At 38.3% G+C, this 23,348-nt stretch overlaps 1 protein-coding gene across 2 annotated transcripts in view; it reads left to right on the top strand.

Moving 5' to 3' along the window:
* MIPEP (mitochondrial intermediate peptidase) overlaps positions 1-14,204 on the top strand; it is a 65,517-nt gene extending 51,313 nt beyond the window's left edge. For both annotated transcript variants that reach the window (XM_054272081.1, XM_054272082.1), the window contains exons 17-19: positions 6,165-6,286; positions 7,094-7,167; positions 13,960-14,204. In XM_054272081.1, coding sequence (XP_054128056.1) covers positions 6,165-6,286; positions 7,094-7,167; positions 13,960-14,054 — 291 coding nt within the window. In that variant the 3' untranslated portion in view covers positions 14,055-14,204. The remainder of the gene's footprint in view (positions 1-6,164; positions 6,287-7,093; positions 7,168-13,959) is intronic.
* Positions 14,205-23,348: the final 9,144 nt, after the last annotated feature.

Raw genomic sequence — 23,348 nt, 5'->3', positions numbered from 1 at the left:
ATTGCATGTGTATGTATATCTGTGTAGAATTGCATGGTATGACATGAAAGATTTGTTTGAAAATCGTACATTTGCAAATTTCTTATATTTTACTTCAAAGACTAGCTGTAATTTTTACAAGTAACACTGTCTCTTAACTTGTCCAAATAAGATCAGTTAAAGGACACAATAAAGAATCAATTTTCATATCTCTGTGTCTTTTAAAGATTTGAAGCAATACAAATCATACCTACAGATTTTTGATGTCAGTATTCTTTATTATGACCCCCATCTCCTTCCCTCAGTCCATTTCAGGGGAGGAGAGAAGAGAGTATAGAGTAAATAGTTCTAAATGATTTTGCTATAAGCAGCTCAAATTCGTGAATAGTTTATAAGTAAAAATGAAATATTTTTCTTTAAGCAATTCAAAGACCATATGGTACATATCTGGAATCACCTAAGTGGTTAATTGAATGTTAAATTCCTTTCCTCTTCCTTAGTGTAAACAACTGCAAAAATATTTACATTTCCTCCCTTGCTAGATTTATTTATCATTTTATAATAAAAACACGGAAGTGTTATAAATTGAAGTCTTAATCTCTTGCTTGACTCACTTTCTGAAATGTCAGCGGTGTCTCTGGTTTGGTTTACTTTGTATTCTCTCCATTCCTAACACAGAAATGCAGAGCACTGGAAAACTGAAGAGTAATGATATTAGGCGAGTTAGAGATGCAGCATGAGATGAGGTTTCTTGAAATTAGTTTTCTGTTATTCTAAGCAAGATTAGAAACTTCAGGAAAGAAAGTGGTTCTTTATTGCATTTAATTATTATTGTGAAACTCCAGAAGAATGATGATGTAATTCTGTAAAACTTAGAGGGGTTGAGGTCAAAAATCCAGAATGTAAGTTGACCATGCAAGCTGCTGCTTACCTATGGAGAGAGTTGTTTCTGCAGTCAGGGAGTGCTACAGCTTTTCTCCAAAGGTGGCACAAACAGTTTGCAAACTCTGCACTCTGATACTCATCAACCATTTCAAAGCACTGACCAAAGTGTGCTTGTCTGCATGGCAGAGCAGCATTGTCCTGGATTTCTGCTGGTACTGATAAACCTCGGCCTCAGCAGAGGGAAATGGCCTGTGCTGATTTCCATGCTAACTGCCCTTCTCTCCTGGCTCCAAGGAACCAGAGCCTGCAGCTTCCCCTTGACCTCCCAGAGTTATCCACCCCTGCTGATAGCTAAATTCAAGGGCACTAGGAGCAACAGTGTCACCTGAGTGCCAGACACAAGGGCTTCTCCGCCCAGTAGCCCCTGAAGGAGATAAGTTGGCTGCTACTTTGTTGGGTTTCTTGCCAGAATAAAATTTTAATTAAGAAGGGGGAGGGCACCAGATATCATCTCCATCAAATACTGTTCTTCACAGAAACAATTCAACAACTTTCTCATTGATGTAATTACTGTAGCACACTTTTTGTAATTAGAAGTCTTAAATGACATGAGTACTTCCCTTAATTTAGTATTGAGTCTTTTCAGGTTCTCACTTGTGTTTTTTGTCTTGAGATGCAAAGCAAAATGGACATAAATGTACTTTAAAGTACCTGAAGCAGAAACTGTTGGAAGAATGTTTTGAAAAGTCCAAGCAATAGTCAAGAATTTCTGTAGGATTTCTTTTCAGAAGGTGTAGTAGGATTTTGTAGAACTGCTTTATGATTAAATTAGTGGAACCCTCCAGAACCATGTTTAGCCAGTCAAGCAAAAGGTAGCTTAGTATATATTAAGATGCCTACAGATTTTCTTTCAATTTTGTCTTTTTACCATCACATATTAATTTTTGTATCAGATTATTTTTGTGACAATATTAACAGTTCTAAATTTAAAATTCAAATAATTGAATCCTAAAGTAATGTAACCTTTAAAATAGTTTGGTTTAACTGATCCTACCATATTGTTAAAATGAACAAAGGGGCTTAACTTTTGAAGATGTAAGGTATAGTAAATTATTCAGATTCCTCCTAAAGCAGTAATCCTATCCTATCCTCTCAAAAGATAACAGGATAAATATTTCTGTCCTCTACTACAAGGGAGGTCTATGTGACTGGTTTGGGCAAGACACATATAGTTTAGGTAGCTAGAGTAAAATGAACTGAATCTTACCCTAAGAATGTATTCTACAAGGACTTTAAAAACACTCCTGATAAGGTGTGAGAATACAAAGTATCAGTGAGGTATTTTTGTATTCACATGATGGGGTGGAAAGCCATTGCACATGGAATTTTGGAAATGCTTCAGACATGGTTATAAGAAAAGATTGATAATGTTGGTAGAAAAAAGTCTGTTTAATAACAGCAGTGGATCAGTCACACACCTTTATTGCAGTCTGTTGTGCTGAATAAAAAGCAGGCATTAACATGACCTGTGGATGGCATATTATCATAACCCATGGGCTATGCTGTAAATTGCACTGTTTTATAAACTCCTGGAATGGGTTCATGGAACTTTTTGAAGTAAGCAATTACCCAGAGTCTTCATTAACTTTCTAGCTGCTTACCAAAAATATAACATTTAATAAGGAGACTGCCCTAGTTCTGCATGTCTAGCCTTTACCCTGTCCAAAAGAGAGTTTGGTATGTCTTCTTTTTTTAATGAAGAAATATCTCCTTGTTGGAAATAACACAAGAAATCAAGTCATCTTATAGCTGAATTTATTACCATGGAGAAATGGAGTTTTATGCTACAAGATCAATCATTTATTTTTAAATATTTGTGATAATCTTTTAAAATGTCTCTCTTTTTTGCGAGAAATATTTTTAAATGTTATTTGTGATAATCACCCCAGTAATGGGGGGTGTCTTTTAATTCATCATAGAACTTCTTAATGGAGCAGTAGCCTATATATTCTTGTGGTTTTTGAACATGTTATTGCCTAGGTCATAATCTCTCCTCTGTATGAAGTAGGAGGAGAGGAAGAAGTTTTTTTATGTGGGCAGGTAGCTTCTTGTGAATTAGGGTAGAGGATGGGGTTTTAATGTTTAAATATGTTTTTATAGGTAGCTAAGTCCAGTCTTGAAAAGTTAATTGTTAGGACAGAATAGAATCAGAAAATGTACTTGAATAATGTAATGGTTTCTGGGTAATATTGAACATTGGGAGTTCCTGATCAGGAACTTAGTGTGAGGACTTGGACAAAAGTAGTGACAGGAAATGATGACATGCTGGAGTTATTCGTGCTCTAGAGTGGGGAAAATCTGTACTGATTAAAAAAAAAATTAATTACAGGCTTCAAATTTCAGTAGGGAATAGCACTGTTTGTTATTGGTTTTCCTTTACTGCTGTTTGCAGTGGGAAAACAATCTTAGTTTCAGTTTGACTCATCCTCCATTTCTGTTTCTTGTTTTAGATGCTGTTCTGTTCTGAAATAAATTTTTGAAATTTCCACTTCATCATATTTGTAAGCCTCCCCAGATGCAGAGAAGGAGATGAGCAGTGTCATTCCTTGGTCTTTCTGTAGTTTCCTTTTCTCTTATGAAAGGAAACAATGTGACATTTGTTAGTAAAGCCTAGCAAAGACAAAGTGAAACAAAATTGAGCAGAGTGTACTGAGGCCATTTTAGGTGCAGACTTTGAAATCAAGCTTTTGGTCTTGGACAGATTGCTGAGAAGTTGTTCTTTTCTCCTTTCTTAATTGTGGTACAGAGTTTCAACAAACCAAATAAATTGAGTAGTTGATCAACCTGGAAGTGCAGATGAGCTGGTTTAGATGCAGACCATTAAATGCCAAGAGATTTGAGGAAACGGTATACTCTGAGGTTTCAAGTAAGACATACTGTCTTAGTTACAGCTTATATGATCATCAAAGTAATTCCTTTCTGATGGGAGAGGTAGAAATATCCTTCAGTATGCCAAACACCTGGAAATTATTTTTGTTTGTAGCCTAAAAACCATTTCTGAGTATGTGAAACCAATTCGTCAGTAAAGTTTTTCACATTCCAGAGAGAGAGTAGAAACTTCTAATCATAACTTTTAAAACTTATTATAAAAGAAACTGACATGTTTTCCTGCTCAGCCTTCTAAAAATGTAGTCTCCCTGCTCTGTTTCAAAATGTGCTTTTAGTTTAATGATTATGGTTGTAATTAAGGGACTAGTTAGAAAAACTCTAGCTATAAAGTATAAACATATACCAAACCAAATACCTTTCAAAGGCAACCAAAATACCTTTCAAAGCAAAGGGGAGACTGTGTCTGAGCTGGATGTTGTAACACACTTGCATTACAGTGAGATTCAGTACAGTGCTTTACCTTAAAGAGAAAAAAAGTCAATAATTTTAAAGAATTTGCACCATGCATCAAGACCCATAGGAAAATTGAAGACGTTTTTTCATCTCATTTAACCTTGCTACTCCTACTTTGGTTGTGTAGGTCACCAGTACAGGATCAATTGCTCACCCATGGCAAATTCCATTTGTTTTGGGCACCTGTCTTAGGGTGGAGTAACCATCTTGTGAAAAGTAGCTTTTGAATGGCTGAGGTACAGCTGACTTTGAGAACTTTATTTGTAGCTGTTGCTCAGAGAAGGTCGCGTAGCTAGCAACTTATTTCTCATCAGCTGTTGGAAGTAATTTAGATTATGAAGCATTGTTTGTTCTCTTTTCTTTTAAGGAAAAAAGACTAAATAAAAGCCAAATACTTACTTTTTTCCACCCTTTCAGTTGGTCTTTTTTTTTAGAATAGACATACATCTTTTTGGGTAATAGAGAGTAAGATAATAATCAGGAATTTCTTGAATAAAGAAGCATAGTTTATTTCAGCTGTAAAAAAGAAGGAATTTATTAATTACAGTGTGCTAAAGAATCACAAAGACAAATAATTTTGGAAAATTACATATGTCCTTTCACTTTTTTATTTGGCTTCATCAGAATTTCAGCCATTGACTGTAGATAAGAACAAGTATCTTGAGAACCCATGGACTTAAATTTAAAACATCTGTTATGCTACATTATTGTTTATCTTTTAGTTCCTCTTTGAAACTCTGTTTTTTATAGTACCTGCAAAAATCTTGACAACAGACATATCACAAAAATGATAAGAGTTTTGACTTTGGATAGGAAGGCAAAGAAGGTAGGGCACTTGTTTTCTCTTTGAAGTTTCCTCAGAACCAAAGGGCAGAGGAAGTTTCATACTCCTTCCTTTCTACAGTCATCCATTCTCATTTCAATCTGTTGGGAAACAGCATTTCAGGTTGGAACCACTTGCTTAACACATCACACTGGAGAGGTGATGAAATGTTCATCCCTGGAGACTTTAGACAGGGCCCTGAGAAATCTCTCCAAAGCTGGCTTTGCTTTGAGTGAGGGTTGGACCAGATGACTTTTGGAAGTCTGTCACAGTTTAAATTATTCTGTTGCAGTCAGGGAAATAAAAAGAAAAAAGTATTTTGATTTCTGTGAAGATAAGGCTGATAGTTCTGATTTTCTTTGCAAAGAAAACATAAGAAAACAGTCAACACTAAAAAGCATTAAAAAAAATCTATCATCACTTGAATGAGTCACTATGTGAAGTAACAATCCATAAATGAATAGCAATATAATTGTGGATTATAGTCTGCTGTATATACACACATTTTAAAATGTGCAGACAAGTCTGTGAATTATGGCATTGCATGTGGATGGAATTTGTGTACTTCTAAGATGGCTGCCACATGGAAAGCTGTATTTTTTTATAGCATTAAACACAAATCACTATTACCATTTTGTTTCTGACAAAAATTGTAAGTTGAACTTTTCTGAATGTGATACTGCACATACCCACATGGAAAATTATAAAATACTGTGTTACTTGTAACAAGGTAACTGTGGGCTTTGTTCAAGACCAGTAGAACTACACAGCTATTATCAGATATGAGTGATTTATTTTACTGCTTTATTTTCTCCCCTTCTGATCCTGTTTATATATAGTTTCAATCCTGATGATCAGCCTATTGCATGCACACCATTTAGATTGAAAAATGCTTCTTCTGATAAAGTATTGTTCATTCTGGGATTTATTTCTGGTGACTTTTTTTTTCTTTTTTTTTTTCTTTTTTGTTTGTCATTAATAGGATCAGATTTCTTCCATCGTACACAAGGAAATGTTGAACAGCGTAAAGAATTTAAAAGATAACATGGGGTTTGGGTTCTTTTTCATTTTACAGGCCTGGCAGCTGAGATTCAGTCACCTTGTGGGCTACGGTGCCAAATACTACTCCTACCTCATGTCCAGGGCTGTTGCCTCTATGGTGTGGAAACAGTGCTTTGCTCAGAACCCATTTGACAGGTAAAAACACAGAAATGTTAAATAGAATGAAATGCTAGTTGCTTCTGGAAAACATGAAACGAATTAGGTGGTGGGCTTTTTTGATGCAAATTAGTTTTTAGTGTTTTTCTTGATTTTAAGATACTACAAAACTGAAAATAACCACAGAAATATGTGTGTGTATATATATATATATACACAAATATACATGTGTGTGTGTATATATGTACTTTGGGACATGTTCATTGGTGCAAAAAAAATGTGCCAATGTTTTAAAATACAGGTGTGTCAGTTGGGAGACACTGAAATCCTTATTTAGATCTAATTAGAGAGCTTGAAATTCATAGATGCCTAATAACTTGTAATTTTCTATTGAAATCAAAGCAACTGTGGGTATTAAACAAGCTTCATGTCACCAACATCAAAGCTCAGTAGAGCTTTCCTACTCATTTTGCTTTGTGAAATTAGGAAAGCAAATTGTGAGGTCACAAATTGTAAGAGTCTTATACTTTTGCTGAACGTTCAGGACATAGTAACAGAGCAACTTTTCCCTTTGGCACAATGAAGCCTGAAATGTTCTTCACAAATTAACTTCTATAGACACCAACACACACTCCTATGAATAAAATTTTTCTAGTTCAGTTCCTCATAATGGGATTTTAAATGTAATGTGAATTTGAGGAGCTAATGTGGCACCAGCCATTGTTTCAGGGTAGAAAATTTCATTTGGTCTCTGTCTGTGAGGTCTGTAGAGATCCTAGAAGCAAACCTGAGTGAAGGCTGGACAGGTTGTGTTTGCAGATGGCTCTAACACCTGTATTTCTCCAGGGCAATGGGGGAGCGCTATCGTAGGGAGATGCTGGCACACGGCGGTGGAAAGGAGCCCATGCTGATGGTGCAAGGTAGGAAATCAGTTATAACTCTCTTATTCCCCTGCAAAAGAAAGGAACTTCCACTTAACTGCATTTCCCAACTTGGTCTTTTTACTTTAATTATGATGTTCACTGGATTTATGAAGGAAAAATTTAAGTGGACTGATCATCACCTTTGTGTCATGGTCAGTAGAACTCCTTGTGGTATGTGGAGTACACACAGATAGCTGGGCTGAAGTGTTGGAAAGGTTTGTGTTATGAGGCTGTCTAAAGAATTCAGAATAAACTTGAAGGAAGATAGATTACATTATTTCTTGGATACAGTAAAGTAGTAGCTTTTCCATACATGGAATTCACAAAATCTCTGGTTATTTTGTATAGGAGAAGTTGAACTTGTTTTGGCCACATCATTTCAGTGTCATCAAAATATCTTAGGCTGTATCAGTACTTCGAGTGTCCATTTGCATGAAATGCAGCTCTGACAACTGTAATGAAGAAACACAATTCATTATTCATCTCACTACAATATTTGCCTCTTGAATCTGGAAAATAACTTCTAAAAATCATTCATACCCATAGCAAAAATACTCTGTGTGTTCATACCTTAAAAATAGTGCCAGAAGAATGAAACAAGTTTGAGAAACTGCTGACTTTGTCTCAAATCTCTGAAATCAAGGTAAAGACTTTCCTGTGTAATGTTGCGGAATTCAAACCAAACATTCCTTTTGCTGTTCCTAAGTTGAGCACTTGCTAAGTTCTGGCACATCTTTCAACTTTCTCTGAAATCCTTAGTATTAAGAATGAATATGAATTCACTGGCCTCTGTAAACTCTATTTTAGCAGACTGGAACTTCTGGGACTTTTTTCTACAGATAAGGAAGACAGTGGTAACATGTCTGTATTTCATCATGAGATTGGCACAGTTTCATGACTAGAACATTTCAGTTCTTTGACCCATCTGTTTATATTTGAGGCCATGACCTCTGCTCTCCTTAGACTCATCATATATTAAGCAACTATATATTCTTTAGGTTGTCTACTTATGTTTCTGATCTACAGGGTTACTTTTAATTCAATATGACTTCCCAAACTTACTTCTCTTTACTGCTCTTGAAGAGTTTGTGTTTGTAACTGAAAAACTGTAGCCCAGAACTGTGGATTAGAATTTGCAAGACAAGAATGTGCATCTTTACAAGCATATCCAATTTTTACATTGAAAGTCATATGGTAGAGAAAGAAAAAAATGTTTTTAAATACCAAATATGCTTATAATCTCTTTCTGGGATATATTCTTTATTTTACTGAACATGGAATTTTCCTGGAATGTCCTGGAAATTATGTTGAAGTTGCTGGCAGTGTGCTTCTGTGAATCAAGTACTATTTGAATGAAGTTTCAAAATTCATCTGTGGATGGTCTTACAGAAAATCAATGGAAGTAAAACTGGCTTTCTCCCTTGCACGTGATAGGATCCTATGGGAGACTGTGTCAAAGGGCTCAGGCTCACTGAGGTCCAAAGGAGGTGACGTGCACTGCTCTCCTCTTTTCTGCCAGACCAGTTATTTCATCATATCAAGTTACTTAAGCATGACTTGCCTTTGGTGAATCCATGACTGTTCCTGATTTTTTTGCTGTTTGTGAGTTTGAAAACAGTTTCCAGGATTAGTTGGTCCAGACCCTTCCTAGGGACTGAGGTGAGACTGACCAGCCTCAGTTCCTTAGGTTCTGCTGCTTGCTCTTCCTGAAGATAGACATGAGTTTTGCTTTCTTGCAGTCTTATAGTACCTCTCCTGTTTTAATAGATTAGTAAGAGTTGCGTAGCAATGCCATCTACCATACCAGCTCCCTTAGCACTCAGGGTGCATCCTGCCCGGGCCTGTGGGCTTGTTTATGCCCAGTTTTCTTAAGTGTACCATGATCTGATCCTCTTCCATCAAAGATACACCTTCCTTGCTTCAGATTATCTCCCTGGCCTTTTCTGTATTCTGAATTTCACATTTACACTCTTTATTCAGAAATCCTAACTGATACTCAAGATCGTAAAAATAACAAGTGTTCATCAGCAGATTCTTTGTGCCTATCATGATGTTCATTTGTAGAGAGTAAAAGTAGTTAAGTAAAAAACTCAACAAACGTGCTTGAGTGACTTCCTGAAGAATGAAATCAGGGTGACTCGGGTGCTCTGACAAGACAATAACTTGGCTGCTGATTTGGGATTATTGGAAGCTAAATCAATCATAGAACACACCTGATGAAAAAAGTTATATTTGTACTTGATTGGTCTGTATTTCTTACAAAAAATGAGAATTTATGGAGAAAAGTAGGAACAATTCAATGTGTTTAGGTTCAATAAGATTCTGACTTCTCTTGCTGCTTTTTTTCATAATTGATATTCCAGACTACTTGACTTCCATCTCCTGTTGGTTTCCATCAGTTGCAAAACTGTGCTCCCAGTTATAGCAGATAACAAAACATATCTGATTAAAGACAGATTCCACTTTAAAGCTTGTTGATTTTACTCCTCTTCAGAGAAACAGTCAAGAATCTGTGCTCACTAGTACCCTATTTTAAAAAGTTCTTTAGGTTATTATTTCAGGTGGTTTTTATATGGGCTTGCACATGTCTGGCTTTCGGATGCACATCTGCAGCCTCACCCTTGAAGTGTTTCCATACTTCATTAGGAAGTTAGCCATGTTCATTGGCTGTTTGATAGCAGGTTACTTCACGAGCACATTTCATTTATGCAGCTTCTTTGTTATGATTTTCTTCTCAGAAGCTATCTATTGTTTTTCTTTTGTGTTTGGATATGACCCTAGCTTTTCATCTTTCTCCAACATGATTCCATAGATGTACTGATTAGGAAAGATAAAGGATCTGACCTGTGGAGTTGCTGACAAGGTTCCTGTTTGAACTAGTCTTTAATTAGGAAACACAATATACTTTTTTGTTGTTGTTGTTTGCATTTGATTCTCTTGGTATTTGTTTCCTTTTAAAAAGCCAAAATCATAGAGGTTTTTTGAGAACTTTTCAAACATTTTCTGAAGAGATCCTTTTTATCTTACCCCCTTGATAGTCAATGAAATACAGAAACAGCCACAAATATGGATATCAGGAGCAATTGAAAATGTGTAGACAATGTTTTGTCCAAGAGGCTTATTTTCTTTTAATTTTTCCTTAGAGAAAAAGTATGTTTTAAGAAGAACTTGATTCCTCTGTTATTTTGTGTTGATTACATGGCTCTTACAGATTTTCTCCTTCCTAGGATTACATGGCATTAGGGAATCCAAATTCCTTTGAAGTTATATAACCCAGGTATCCCTTCCAGGTCCAGTTGTGTGCTGGTTGCAGGTCTGAACAAGATTCAGGTGTGCACCATTCCTCCCTCTCTCCCTTGGCACTCTCTGGCTGGAAAGAAACCCAGGTGTATAGGCAGAAAGTGAATTGCAGTGTGAAAACTACTGGGTTGGATGTTTTGGGAACTAAGCACATGGAACATATCCTGGAGTGCACTTCTCCTGCAGCCTTGGTGCAGCCACGTTGTCCTTGGGGCTTTTGAAGAAGTCCTTGTGCGAAATGCATGTGAGATTGCGCTCCTGCTTTTTTGTATTACGTTGCAGACAGTCATACTCAGCTCTGAGCCTTCATGGTAACCAAACCAACTGACTGTATAAATAAACACCCATTTGCTCCAATGCTGTTTGAAAATTTGCTTTTCCATGCCTCAGACTGTACTTCATGGAGTAATTATAATTTGAAGAGGCTGCAAAAATCTTCAGATAATGATTGTATGTCTCTTTGAAAGTGTAAGAAATATGCATGAATCCTAGAAGTTGATGTGAATGGCAACATACTTAGCTCAAACTACATGGACCCAGAATAATTAGTGTTCCAGGGGGGCAGAGGCCAAATTTTGCCACAGGCTTTATTCTTCTCTCAATTTTCAGTGATTGTAGGTTATAGCTAACCATCTCTCAAAAGGGTGTGGTTAACCACAGTGCTGTAATGTGAAAGAAACTTCAAAGCGGTGAAGATAAGCTATGCAGTTGCCTTAGGCTTGGGAGAGACTGAGCTGAAATAGGAGTTGGGCTGAACGTATTAAAATACACTCCTAAATTTGAAAACTGCAACCATCAGACCTTGTGGACATCTTACTAAATCATTTAGACTGAAGTGCTGAGTACTTACAATACATCACAGCTGATCTTGCTTTGATATATTTTAATGGGGTTTGAAGAGAGACATGGCCACTCTTTAGCACATCGGGGTAGAGTAAGAGGTTAAAACACAGAAATACCATCATTGCCTGTTTCTTTTGGAACTGTCTTACTCTAAAATCTGTAGTTATTTATTTAATGAGAGCATGATCATTTCACTACAGTGGGAGTTCTTTAGCAATGACCTCAATTACTCTCCATCCCTTCTTTGCAAAAGTGAAGTCTGTTGGTGTCTACTTTTGATGTCAGTGTTGGGAAAATAGGAGTGCAACAAACCTCTAATGCAAGAAATCTGAAATCTGTTTTTGTTATCAAAAGCTGGATTGGAAGTCAGTTGACATCACCATTGCCAGAATGATTTTGGAATCTCCTACATATTTAAAGCAAACTTGGTTTTAATAAATAAATACAATTTGTAACAAGTTTTGAGTGATATTTGGTAAGACTGTATTCAGCTGCCCTAAAATATATCCAAGTATACTGTAATTAATTGTATTTCTCTTATTAATTTTGTAATATCAAGGGTTGGAATTTTTTTGTTATGATTTGCCGTTTTTATGTAAGAGGGGAAATTAAATCTCCTTGAAGATAATCCCAGCTTCAGTTTCTTCTCTTCTGTCTATCATTATACTGTTGGCTCTTGGTTTTTTCCAGTGTATTGATAATTGGCAGAGTAGTTGTTAGTGTGTCAAAGAATTGGCTGAACATCTTCCAGACTGGCTGTTTTTTATAAAGTCAGTAATGGCAGGAGAGTTTTGTGTAATGGGGCTCGAGGAGTGGTGGTTATGTCTGTTATGGCCATCTTTATGTAACATCTCTGCAGTATTTTAGTCATCTCTCAATCATGGTATCTGGTGAAAAAGGAGTGATTGTACATGTTCCAGTGGGCTGCCATCCCTGTCACCTTCTTAAGGCACTCTCCTCTTCTGTGAAAACTGCAGGAAAATATGAGTCTAACTGGAATTTTTCCAAGGCTGTTAGGGAGCAAATATGCATATTCCCCAGCCAGGAACCCGAGAGAGGGAGTCTGCAAGAGGCCACGGCTCTGGGGAGCTCAGATCAGTAGCTGGCTATCTGCACACATCTGTTTCTCAGCCCAGCACATAGCAAGCCATTTTTCATTGTGAACTACAAATAATTCCACTGTGATTTTTCTAACATTAGAGTAGATGACAAGTTTACTAAGTACGTGGAAATATTAATTCTGTTCTCTTTCATTTTGAAAATAGCTTGATGCAAACTTCATTTAACAGCATTTCAGTCAATCTATATATAGTGTGAGATTTGTTTTCCTTTTAGTGCTTGCTATTAATCTACTGGGCCATGGCAGTTTGTGTTGACACTTGTAACATGTTTTTAAATCAGATTGAAATGGAATTCTGTAAGGTCTTAGCAACAAAATTCTTTTTGGTTGCTCACACCAATTTACTTTGAGCTGATCTGTTTCCTGATGGGTTTTGAATCATTGTGTTATAGTAAATGATTATAGTCTTTTAGCAGCATGCAATTATAATTTCCACCAAAAGCAAATATTGTTGAGGATGTGAAGGAATATAAATTTATGTTCAGTAGGTACACCGATCAGAAATGGTAGAACAAGGTTATATTTACATTGGCAGATGCCAGAAAGATAACTTCAAAGAAATACAAAGGTTAAATTTTACATTTTTGGCAGTTGTACTGTTGTTTTTTGGGTTTTTTTTTTGTTTTTTTTTGTTTTTTTTGGTGTTTTTGGTTGGGGCTTTTTTTCTGGTACAAGTTGTGCAGTAAATTTTCATGTGTAATCTTGAAAATGTTAATAACAGTGAAAAGACCAACTGTAGGTTATATTAAGTACAAAGAAACATCTGAAAATAATTTAAAGGATATATTCTGATGCCATCTAAAAATTGGGATTCTGGAGAGGAAGGGGTGAAATTTTTAGTTTCTCTGTTTCTAGAATTACCTGACGAAGTACTTGGGCATGATTCTAATTCATGATGCTAATTTTCTTGTCTGTTATCATGTAGCCAAGTGCTATAGATAACAGATATAGTAATTTAAATTCTTGAAAAAAGGTAAGTCCTAGTACTGCAAAAAAGCAAAACCAAAACTGCAGTATATTAAAAATGCTTTTGTTTATGTTTTGTGCCTTATCAAAATTTTCAGATATAGCTGTATTTTAAATGGCTAAATTAAATGGTTCTAAGGTGTATGTAATGCTTTGAGAAAATACATTTTTTTCTGGCTTGGTCAGAACTGAGACTTAGCAGATAAGGATTTATATACCTGCTCAATCACTATTTTATTTCAGTCATTTAGGAATGACTGAGTCTACAGTTACATTGCTTTAAAACAGATATAATTCCCTGCTTAAACAAGGTCTTAATGACAAAAATCAGTTAAAAGCCTTGAAATCTGTCAATTCTGTGCAAATGTGTAACAGGTGTCTTGAAGAAATTAAATAATCCCTCTACACTCTAATTGCGCTTTTTTCTTGACGAAGAAATCTGATAGCTGTTTCTGCTGTATAGCGACATTAAAAGATAGTTAGCAGTACGTGCTGCCACTGACGAAGCTGTCAAGGTCACAGCATCCTGATGAAGAGTGTCTTGTCTTGTTTTATTGTAGGTATGCTGCAGAAATCCCCTTCAGTTGAAGATTTTGTGGATGCCCTTGTTTCAGACTTAGACCATGACTTTGAAACATTTATCATGGACTCATAACAACAGAACCGAATTCTTTTATGGAAGATTGTGTACGTCTTCATAATTGTGGATAAAATATTGTTGTGACTGGTTTTGCTTTTTGGTGAACAATTTTAGAGTTTGACTGTTCATGTTGGTGGAACAGTAATAAATACTTTCATTGGATCACTTGGTTTCATTTATGAAGATGACTGTTTTCCATTGCATAGGAGTTTAAGCATGGAATTTGGGAGAACAAATCCTCTAGCATGGTCTGTTAGAAAATTTGATCTTGTTGGAAGAGAATAAATGGGAATTGAACTCATGTTCAGGGTGACTGGAGGGGTTTGAAAGGTCTTTTGGTGCACACATTGATTCACTATTAGGGTTTACCTCTTGATGTTATGGCCCAGAACTGCTCACACAGGTCTTTCTCACATGCTCATGGATTTTCTTTAACTTTGTTTAACCATATTTTTTGTAGGAGTTCTGCATTGGGAAGAGCAAACTGTGTTTGAAACAAAGGGCAAATTGGAAAGAAAGAAACTAGAAGCTGTATTTGAGATAAGGAAGAGAAGGATGGGAGAAGTAAATCTGTGGTCCTACTGGTCTATAATGGAAAATTTTAGGTGAGGAGGAAAGAGATATGTTGCAACACATAAGAGAGACAAAGGAGTAAAATAGGTACCCTACAGATTATCTGGTCCTTTTAAGTTTGTTCACATGCAGTTTCCTTTTAACGATGAGTGGACAAGTTTGGGGAATTGTTTAAAGTACAAGAGGGTGGGTTTTGGAGGGAAAACAAAATAATTTAGAACAAAAATGTTTTTCCAGGATAGGCTGGAGCAGTTTGGTAGGGTTGTGTAGTGTATAGTGGATGATGAACAAAGGGAATGTTATCAGTGGGTTTTTCTTTTTCCCTCTAAGAAAATTATGAAATGGTATTTGAGGATGTTTTGGGGAAAAAAAAAACCAAACAAAAAAACCAAACAAACAAAACCCCCAAAACCCAAAAAATCACAAATCAAAAAAAACCAAAACCAAACCACCTAAAAAACCCCTGGTGATTTTTGCTGTAGGAATGGCCTTGTTTAGAGGTCCTCCTTAGGTTGTTATAAAACATATTTTAAGTGTCCTGCTCAGCAGAAATGCAGTGAGAGAAGCAAGACAGGAAGAAACCAAAGGTGAGACGTGAGAGCAAATAACAGAGAGAAGCAAGTAAAGGTAAAAGATCCCAGCCAGAAAAAGTGGGTGTTTGGGAAGGGATAAATAAAAGTGAGAGCTGATTGATTTGCCCTCTTTTTAGCAGAATCTGTGCAAAAGGTATTTGATATTTTACCCAGTTTTTTCACTGCCTGTTTTTGCAAGGTGGAAGTTGCCTTGTGTGAATAGCGCTGTCATTCTGGTAGAGCTGGGTTTAGACATTCTTAGATGCATTGGTTAAGCCATAGTGGGTGCATTTTCAGATTTGTACCACAACTAGGCTTATTTCTTGTGCCACTGACTCACTCCACTGTGGGTCTGCAGTTGGTTCCTGAGAGGAAAGAATGAATGGTTTGGCTTAGCAAACTAGGTGGGCATTTTGCTGTAAGTAAAGTCATTAAAAAACCTACAAAGTAAGTGTCAGTTTAGGTGTGAGAAGAACCACATTGTGAAGATGGGAAGGCCTGTAAAGTATACAATAGCTGATGAATGTAAATTTAACAGCCCATAGTGGGGTATTTAATGGAAGTGTATTTCAAAGGGAATTCAAGGGTGTTGCTAAGGGAGCCTCTCATTGTTTGTTGCCTCGGTTTTGTACTGGAACAAACTAGCGATTATGTTTATCTGGAGCTGGCACACGTTGAAAGATTCATTGTGACAAAAAGAACTGAGCAAACGGAAATCCTCGTGCTGACACGGCTCTGGAAGTGCTGCGGTAAAGAAAATAAAGCATCATAATTGGCGGAATAAGCAGAGCATTGACAATTAAGAGATTGCTCCTACATTTTAATTGAAAGAAAATTCAAGTAGTATTGGATTTAGTGTACAGATACCTCTTCAAACTATATGTAGTAGTCACATTGCTTTATGCTCATGGCTGCTATTACTTCAGTAATTCACCATCTCATTTGATCCTTCTGCAAACAACAGTCTTTTCAAGGTTTTATCAAAGTGGCATCAAACAATGTCTTCCTAATATGAAATCAGATGTCAACAAAGAAAGCAAGAAAATCTTGCCTTTAGCCTGAGCATGCTGGATTGCAGCTTATTGCTCAGATTTATAATTCGTGAGATATCTGACAAAGATGAGAGCTGGTAGAAAAATAAATACATCTCAGAATGACAGCTTCAGGTTCTTTTGTGAAGAAACTGTTGACTCCATTGATTTTTTTTTAATGAAATAACCTTTGAGGATTGAACAGTAGACATGATTAAGCCTCCAGGGAACATATTATATACCACCATAACGAGGCTAACTACAGAAGGAGAAATATTATTCTAAATTTTTTCTCTTTTTTTGGTAGTTTCTAAAAATGCTTCCAGCTGTTCAAATCAAATGTCTGATGCTTTTTCCTTTTTTTTTTTTTTTTTGCTTTTCAAGAGACTTTTATTTTCCAGCAAATAATGTGTACTCTCAGTAACATGAGACCTCTCTTGTGACCAGCAGTGTAGCTCTTCATAAATGTAAAAACCACTGTAATCCTTTTCCAGCATTCCATGCTTTCCCACTGGGGCTGCTGAACCAGCCATCTAAAAGTTTGGTTTATTATACTGTAACTCAGCATCATGCTTTTAATCTGAAATTTTACAATGTTTTGGATTTTGGCTGCTATGGAAAATAAGTAGTGAACATCTTCAGAAGAAATTATACCCTTATGCAATCCTGAAATAATAACACATAATTATAACACATCAGAAAAGCACAGGTGGATTACATTTGAAAGTCTGAGGTGTGAACTTTGCTGCTTTCATTTTTTTAAATGTTTGATGTGATTATTTTTCTCATTCACTTAAGATAGACTGAAATATTGTGTAATAATTACTACCAGGTGACATAAATACAGCTGGTGCTGGATGAAGTTCTCTAGACCTCAAAGATGATAACAGGAGGAAAAGGCAGCATTCAAGAAGGCAGGGAAGAGAAGGGAAGAATTTAATATAGATTAGAAGCCAGGCATGGGAAAGGGTTGATACAGAAGCAAAAAACCTCTGAGTTAAAAGCTTGGGCAGAGAAAAAGAGGGCTTTCTTTGCACAGCAGTAAGTCTGAAATGGAAATTACAGGACTGCCAGTAACAGAAAAGGCAGAGGTGTTCAAAAATGTTTCTGCTTTGTGTTCAGTGGAATGCCAGATGGAAGAATTCATATCATATGCTGATAAAAGCTTTTCTGCAGATGTTAAATAGCTGCTTGTACAGCAAGTCAGAATCTAAATCATTGTGCAAAAATAAAAAATGGATTTATATCAAAGTAAGAGACTTTACTATTATAGATGACACTAAGATGGAAATGTAGAGAAGAGATTATTGTAGCAGCAATATTGATGGCTTAGAAAATATACATCTTAGTCTATCAGAAGATTGATGCAATGATGATGCAGAAGCATAAATTTGAAAGATTGAGCATTGATCTGAAAACAAGTGTTTAACAAGAGCTGGTATCTGAAATGAGACAAAGTTGCACCTGATTTCTAGTTTATATGTTGACTGCAGGGACAACGTATGAGAAGAGCTGGGGTTGACTGATCAGCACCAGAAATGTACATCAGAACTGGACTGTTTTCTGAAAAACCAAATTCAGATTAATTCAGAGAAGCCTTGTAGCCTCAGTTCCACCAGGGAAGAGCCACCTTTTGTGGTCCAACAAACTGTGGGTGAGAAGAGTGTCTTTGGATGGAGGTTTTTCCACAAGGGTAGCAAGTCTGTGCTTGCTGGATAACTGTCCTGCTGGCAGCTTCCCCTTGTCTTCTGTGGAGAGCTGGAAAAGCAGTGCCAGCCAAAGCACCTCCTCTGCTTGCTGTGAAGTGGGAGGCACTCGGTGTCTGCTATTTCAGATTGCTTCTGGGCAAAGTATTGGAGATTTTGTATTCCCAGAGCCAGGGATTTATTTGTGTGCTCTTGGGAACAAGTTCAAATTGGCTCCTTGCCCCAGCAGGTTCGCAGTGTACCAAAAGGGGAGTATTACATTAAAGTTAGAAAGAATCTAAGAGTTAAGGAACTTGAGAGTTGAACATGCATGATAGCAAGAGACAAGCACACGGATTTCCCTGGGAGAAGGACCGTGGGAGAGCAGCTTGTGTGCTCGGGGAGGAGAGGGAAGGAGATAAAAGATAAGGAAGTATAAATCAGCTCCAGTAGGGCTGTCTGTCGGCCCTTCTGATCATCCCCGGGCTGAGATTTGTTTATTTTCAAGTCTGCTGCAGCTGCTCCTCAACAGCTGGCATGTGGAGCTGCATGGGTGTAGGAAATCATTACAACTTCTTGTTTGGAGGAAGTATCCAAAAAATCTCTTGGAGACAAACTGCTTAAACCAGAAGCAAAGTGGCGGTACAGATCTGACAGGATGACTGGCTGGTGCTCTGCTGCTGTGTAGATTTAAAAGCACACTGGGAAGGGAGTGGGATGCCTCTTGCCAGCAGTTGCCAAAGAGCCAGTAGCTTCTAAGGCAGTTTGTAAGTGGCTAAAACTTGCCATTCTGGCTGCATTCACTCTTTATGAGAAGAAACAGACGTCTTCAAAATGGAATATATCCTACCAGTCTAAGGATGGGGTTGAACCAGTTCTTTTATGTGCCTTTTCTTGCTCCAGTAATTAGAGAGAGAGCACAGATGGCTGGAATAGAAGTGTCAGGAACTCTGGTTTCTGTCCAGAACACCTCAAAGTACTGGACTTTTTTTAATGTGCAATTTTTCAATTTTCAAATGCCATCATTGTTTGCTTTTGCTGTTTGTCATACATGACTGAGTTCATGCATCATTGACAGCATCACGTAGTACAATACTAAAATAGGCACAGAAGATGCTCTGAATTAATCTTCAGGACATCGTGGGTTCTATGAAGTGCCTTCTGGATGTTGTCCCTCAGACTCCTTATGACCCTTTCACTTCACTCCTTAGGCACCTGTATGTGCCCCCATCTCCACCTGCTCTTACAGCTGCACTAGGACATGACCTAGAGGGTGGGAGGAGATGACGGATGCTTTGGGCTGTGACTGACCAGGGGGTTGTGATCATGTCAGAGGAAAAGCAAAATGGCACTGTTGCAGGTGCTTCCCACCCTGTCCACAGCTGCAGCTGGTGCCCATTTCAGCCTGGGGTTTGTATTGTACTCTAACAGCATTTCTCATCCACCTTCCCCATGTTGTGGGAAAGCTGGGCCTTGGGGAAATGCCCTGAATATGACCCACTAAGAAGCTGAAGCATTGCCAAGCTGGGCCAGTTTGGGGTGGATAAGCCCCTTTAGGTTACAGGCCACAGGACAGCAGCTCTCAATACACTGCAGGCAGCTGCTCCTCATGAATAATTTGTCAGGTAGGTGTTTGAAGGTGTTTGGCTGATGTTTGCAGCAGCCCTTAACCTTATCAAGCATACTCACTGCAGATTAGCAGGGCAGTTGTTAAAAATAGTCTGTTTATTAATGGTGCTCTTCAGAAGTAGCCACAAGGCTCAATCATAGCCTACATTCAGTATTTAAAACACATATGAAATAAAAAACATGTATGAGATCAGAAGGGCTTGCTGGTTTCACTTAGTGCACTCTCCTACCAGCCCCACTTTTCTTCCTCACAAAGATGGAATCCAGTTAACTCACCTTGCATCTCCCTGCACAGAGACAAATCCTCTTCCAACAAACCTTTGTGTAGCTCAAATGAAGTTATTAAAGACTTGTGTTATTTATGTTGAGTGTTTTCCCCCAAGGTAATTTGTCATCATCCCAGCTCCTGGGTTGCTGATCTGCAGCATCTGCTGTGGGCAGCCAGGGGCTGTGTGGAGGTGGCTGAGCCTCAGCCTGGAAGCAGAGGCTGTCTTTGGCTTTGGGCAGCTGATAGGGCTGCAGCCCATAAGTGCCTGCATTTCTTCACATGGGTGTTAGAAATGAAAAAGGCATTAAACTTGCCTTGGATGCCTTGGCTTACAATGCCTCTGACATACAGATGTGCTCAGTTGTCTGCAATTCACTTCCAAGGAGAATACAGTTGTAACAAAATCATTTTATAAGAGAGCCCTGGGGGAACACGAGTGATAGAGCAGCTTTTATAACATACTAAAACTTCTATAAAACTAATTATATGTGTTATCAAAATGATTCATGCTAGCCACAGTAAATCCTACTCATTACAAATGAGAGTAGAAGTGACAGTTCATTGTCTCTTAACATTTGCACAAATATATTGCCTTTTCTCCCTGTGCTGTCACAGAGAAGTTGGGGAAGGAATTCCCCAAGAACTAGAAGTGCCATTCCAAGGAAGAGGCAGTGCCATTGGGGTCTCTAACCTCAGCTGATGGTGACAAGGTAAGTTCTCATCACTCCTGGTTCCTCACCATCATGGCAAATTTTCTCCTTATCTCTTGTAAGTTTAATTTGTTGTCTTGCCCTGAAGCCTGCCCAGCAAACGTGTCCCTCATGCATGGAGAAGTGCCATGTGTCTGTAGGTTTTGCCCTCCTTGAAACTGTTTAACATTGGAGGTCTTTTGCAAAACAGTGCTGAATTGCTGGCGGTGTTTTCCCTAAGTAGGGATTTAGATAACTTGTTCTGCTTAATCAAATTAGCTATCTTTGATTTCATCTAGTGTTTAAGCCAAATTCCCAAGACAAAGTGGTTTTAATAGTCTGTTCAGTTTGTAATCTCAGTTTTCCAAGAAAATCAGCTTTTTGTTTGTTTGTTTGTTTGTTTGTTTCTGACAGTCTCAAATGTAGGTGAAAAACTGATGTAGGCTGGCTGACTACAGGGAAATAGCTAATTTCACATTCAGTTTCTTTCTTTGTGAGCTATCCCATTTCCCATGCCTTTCCCTCATCTGTCAGAAGCATCTGTCAGCTGGTCTGGCACCTCTGCCTCTCTGGCTATAGCCTGTATTTTTTTTCTTCTTCTCTGCTTCAGGTTTGTTTCTCATCCCATCTTGCAACTCCAGCTTTTTCTCCTTATTTGGAAAAAAAAAAAAGTTCTGCAAATTTAGGCGGGTCAGTAAAAGCTACAAACCCCTTTTTAGAACTTGTTCTCTGGCTGTCAGGAGCCTTTGATTCCAGCTGAGTCTGCAGTGGTCTCAGCTGGAATCAACGGCTCCACACACTATGGAAAAGGTCACTTCAGGAGTGCAGGACTTGCTGGAGCAAATAGGAGCCTTGAGATTTGCTCTTCTTTTTCCATTATTCACCTGGGCTTTTAGCCTGGAGCAGAGAGGCTGTGCACCTCTTATCAACATCAGCTCTGGGGAAGGTGACCCTCAGCTCACACTGTGCTCACCCAAAGGTCCCTCTGGTGCTCCAGCTCCAGTAGAAAATCCATCTATGCTCTCAGACAACTAAAGGACATGTGTGTGAATGCTGCATTAGCTTTGGACCTCTGAAACAGAGTTTAAGGGCCAAAGTCAGCATGGGGCTTCTGTGTTTGTTGAGAGGCTTTGTTGAAAGTGAGCTCCTGGATAGTTTATTTATCAAGACCTGGAACCTCAGTCACAGTATGAACATGGAAATAGGAGAAATAGGAAGTTTGATCTGGTGCTTTGGCTGATATCCTGTAATTCTATTTTATATCCCCCTGAATGTTGGGGAAAATTATGGGGTAGGTGAAAAGCTTTGTTTTCTGCAAAATGGAGAAAATTCCTTGTTATGCCAGATTATCAAAGCCAGTTTTGGGTCTTTCCATTTGTACTGCTACTGCTCCTTACCATCCTCCACTGAACTGAAATAAACCTGAGTAAATCCACCAGATAAATTTACCCTGTTTATACTGACTTACCCTACAGAGAAATTCCATCTGGACTGAGGGTGTTGCTCTCCAGCCCTGCAAAGCTGGTCCTGGGAGAGACAAACTCTGCAGCCAACTAATTCTCCTACCTCTTGTTTGCCTTTTCCCTATTACTGTACCATAAATACTACAGCCTCCTGAACACTGCTATTTGTACCAAAAAAAAAAATACAAACAGAACACTAACAGAAAGGCAGGCAAGTGTCTGGCAGGGGTGTCTTTAATTTCTCTGTTCATTATTACTGCTCTAAGCAATTTAAATGTGAATAAACCAGCTCAAAGTGGAAGGAAGCACTGGTTTCAGCATGACATGGTTAGAAAAGAGTAGTGTTGATATCCCCAGAGGTCATCTGGGGCTCATAACATCCCTTGCCAGGGCCCATGGAAGCCAAACTGGTATTTTCTTACTCTTCAGGAGCACTGGGGTGTTTGCCAGCAGCCTCCACATCTCACTCCACTTTCAGGATCACTATCAGTGAGGCTGCTGAATTGCCATCTCTGCTGCAGGGAGTGGAAGATGTCCACAGAAATGTGGGCACTGGTGACACTGAGGGGATGGAGTTGTTGATAATTGGTGGATTTTCTACGAGAGGGCTGCACCAGTGGAGACTGGGCCTGCTCTTGGTGCTCAGCAGCGCAGCCACAGTGTCAATGTACCAAGAGTGTTGATGCCTTCAGTGGCTTTTCCTGTTGGCCTGAGTCTAGCATGCCTCTTCTCTCTCTCCCAGAAAAGGGATGCTGAAGTGACAGTAGTTGTTGGCTGGTTCAGGTGAGAGTTTACACTATTTAATTTACAGTTCCAGGTCTGAATTTCACACTCAGACCACTGTGGTGGGATCAGCTAGCAATGAGGAGGTAATTGAAGGGCCATTACAGCAAGCTGGTCCCAAGGGAGCCACAATGGTCCTGGTGAAGCTGCTGCAGGCACACTCAAGTCACATCCTCAGCTAGTTTGAACTGAAATGTGTACAGCACAGCTGTGCTCATTCAAATAGGAATTCACAAAGCTCTAAAGAGGGAATTAAACCTTGCTGAGGCCTGCTAAGAAAATGTTGAATTTTTTATTTTGACTGGAAACATGTAAATCACCTGAATAGCTTACTCAGACTTCCTTAAAAACTGGTTTGAGAAGCATTCATAGAGAGAGTCCACTGTCACTGTCTTCATACAATCCCAGATGGCATGATACAAATGTTACTCTTTTCTAGGATCTGTTTTGTACAGCCTACTTTCCATCTTGATTCTCTTCCCTTTTGGTACTGCTGATGAATATGTTTCATTTTCCCATGACTTCTACTCCTCAGTGCTGCACTGAGTTGGCTGCCTACTCTGCCAGCTCTCTGTGGTGTTTGGAATCCCCCTCCTTGTCCAGGTCAGCCTGAGAC

The sequence above is a fragment of the Melozone crissalis genome, unplaced genomic scaffold, assembly GCF_028551555.1.
Source record: "Melozone crissalis strain CALT ecotype California unplaced genomic scaffold, PUWL_Pcris_2 ptg000013l_1, whole genome shotgun sequence".
NCBI classification, from domain to species: Eukaryota; Metazoa; Chordata; class Aves; order Passeriformes; family Passerellidae; genus Melozone; species Melozone crissalis.
Note: the sequence above shows the minus strand (reverse complement) of the source record. Positions and strands in the feature narration are given on the sequence as shown.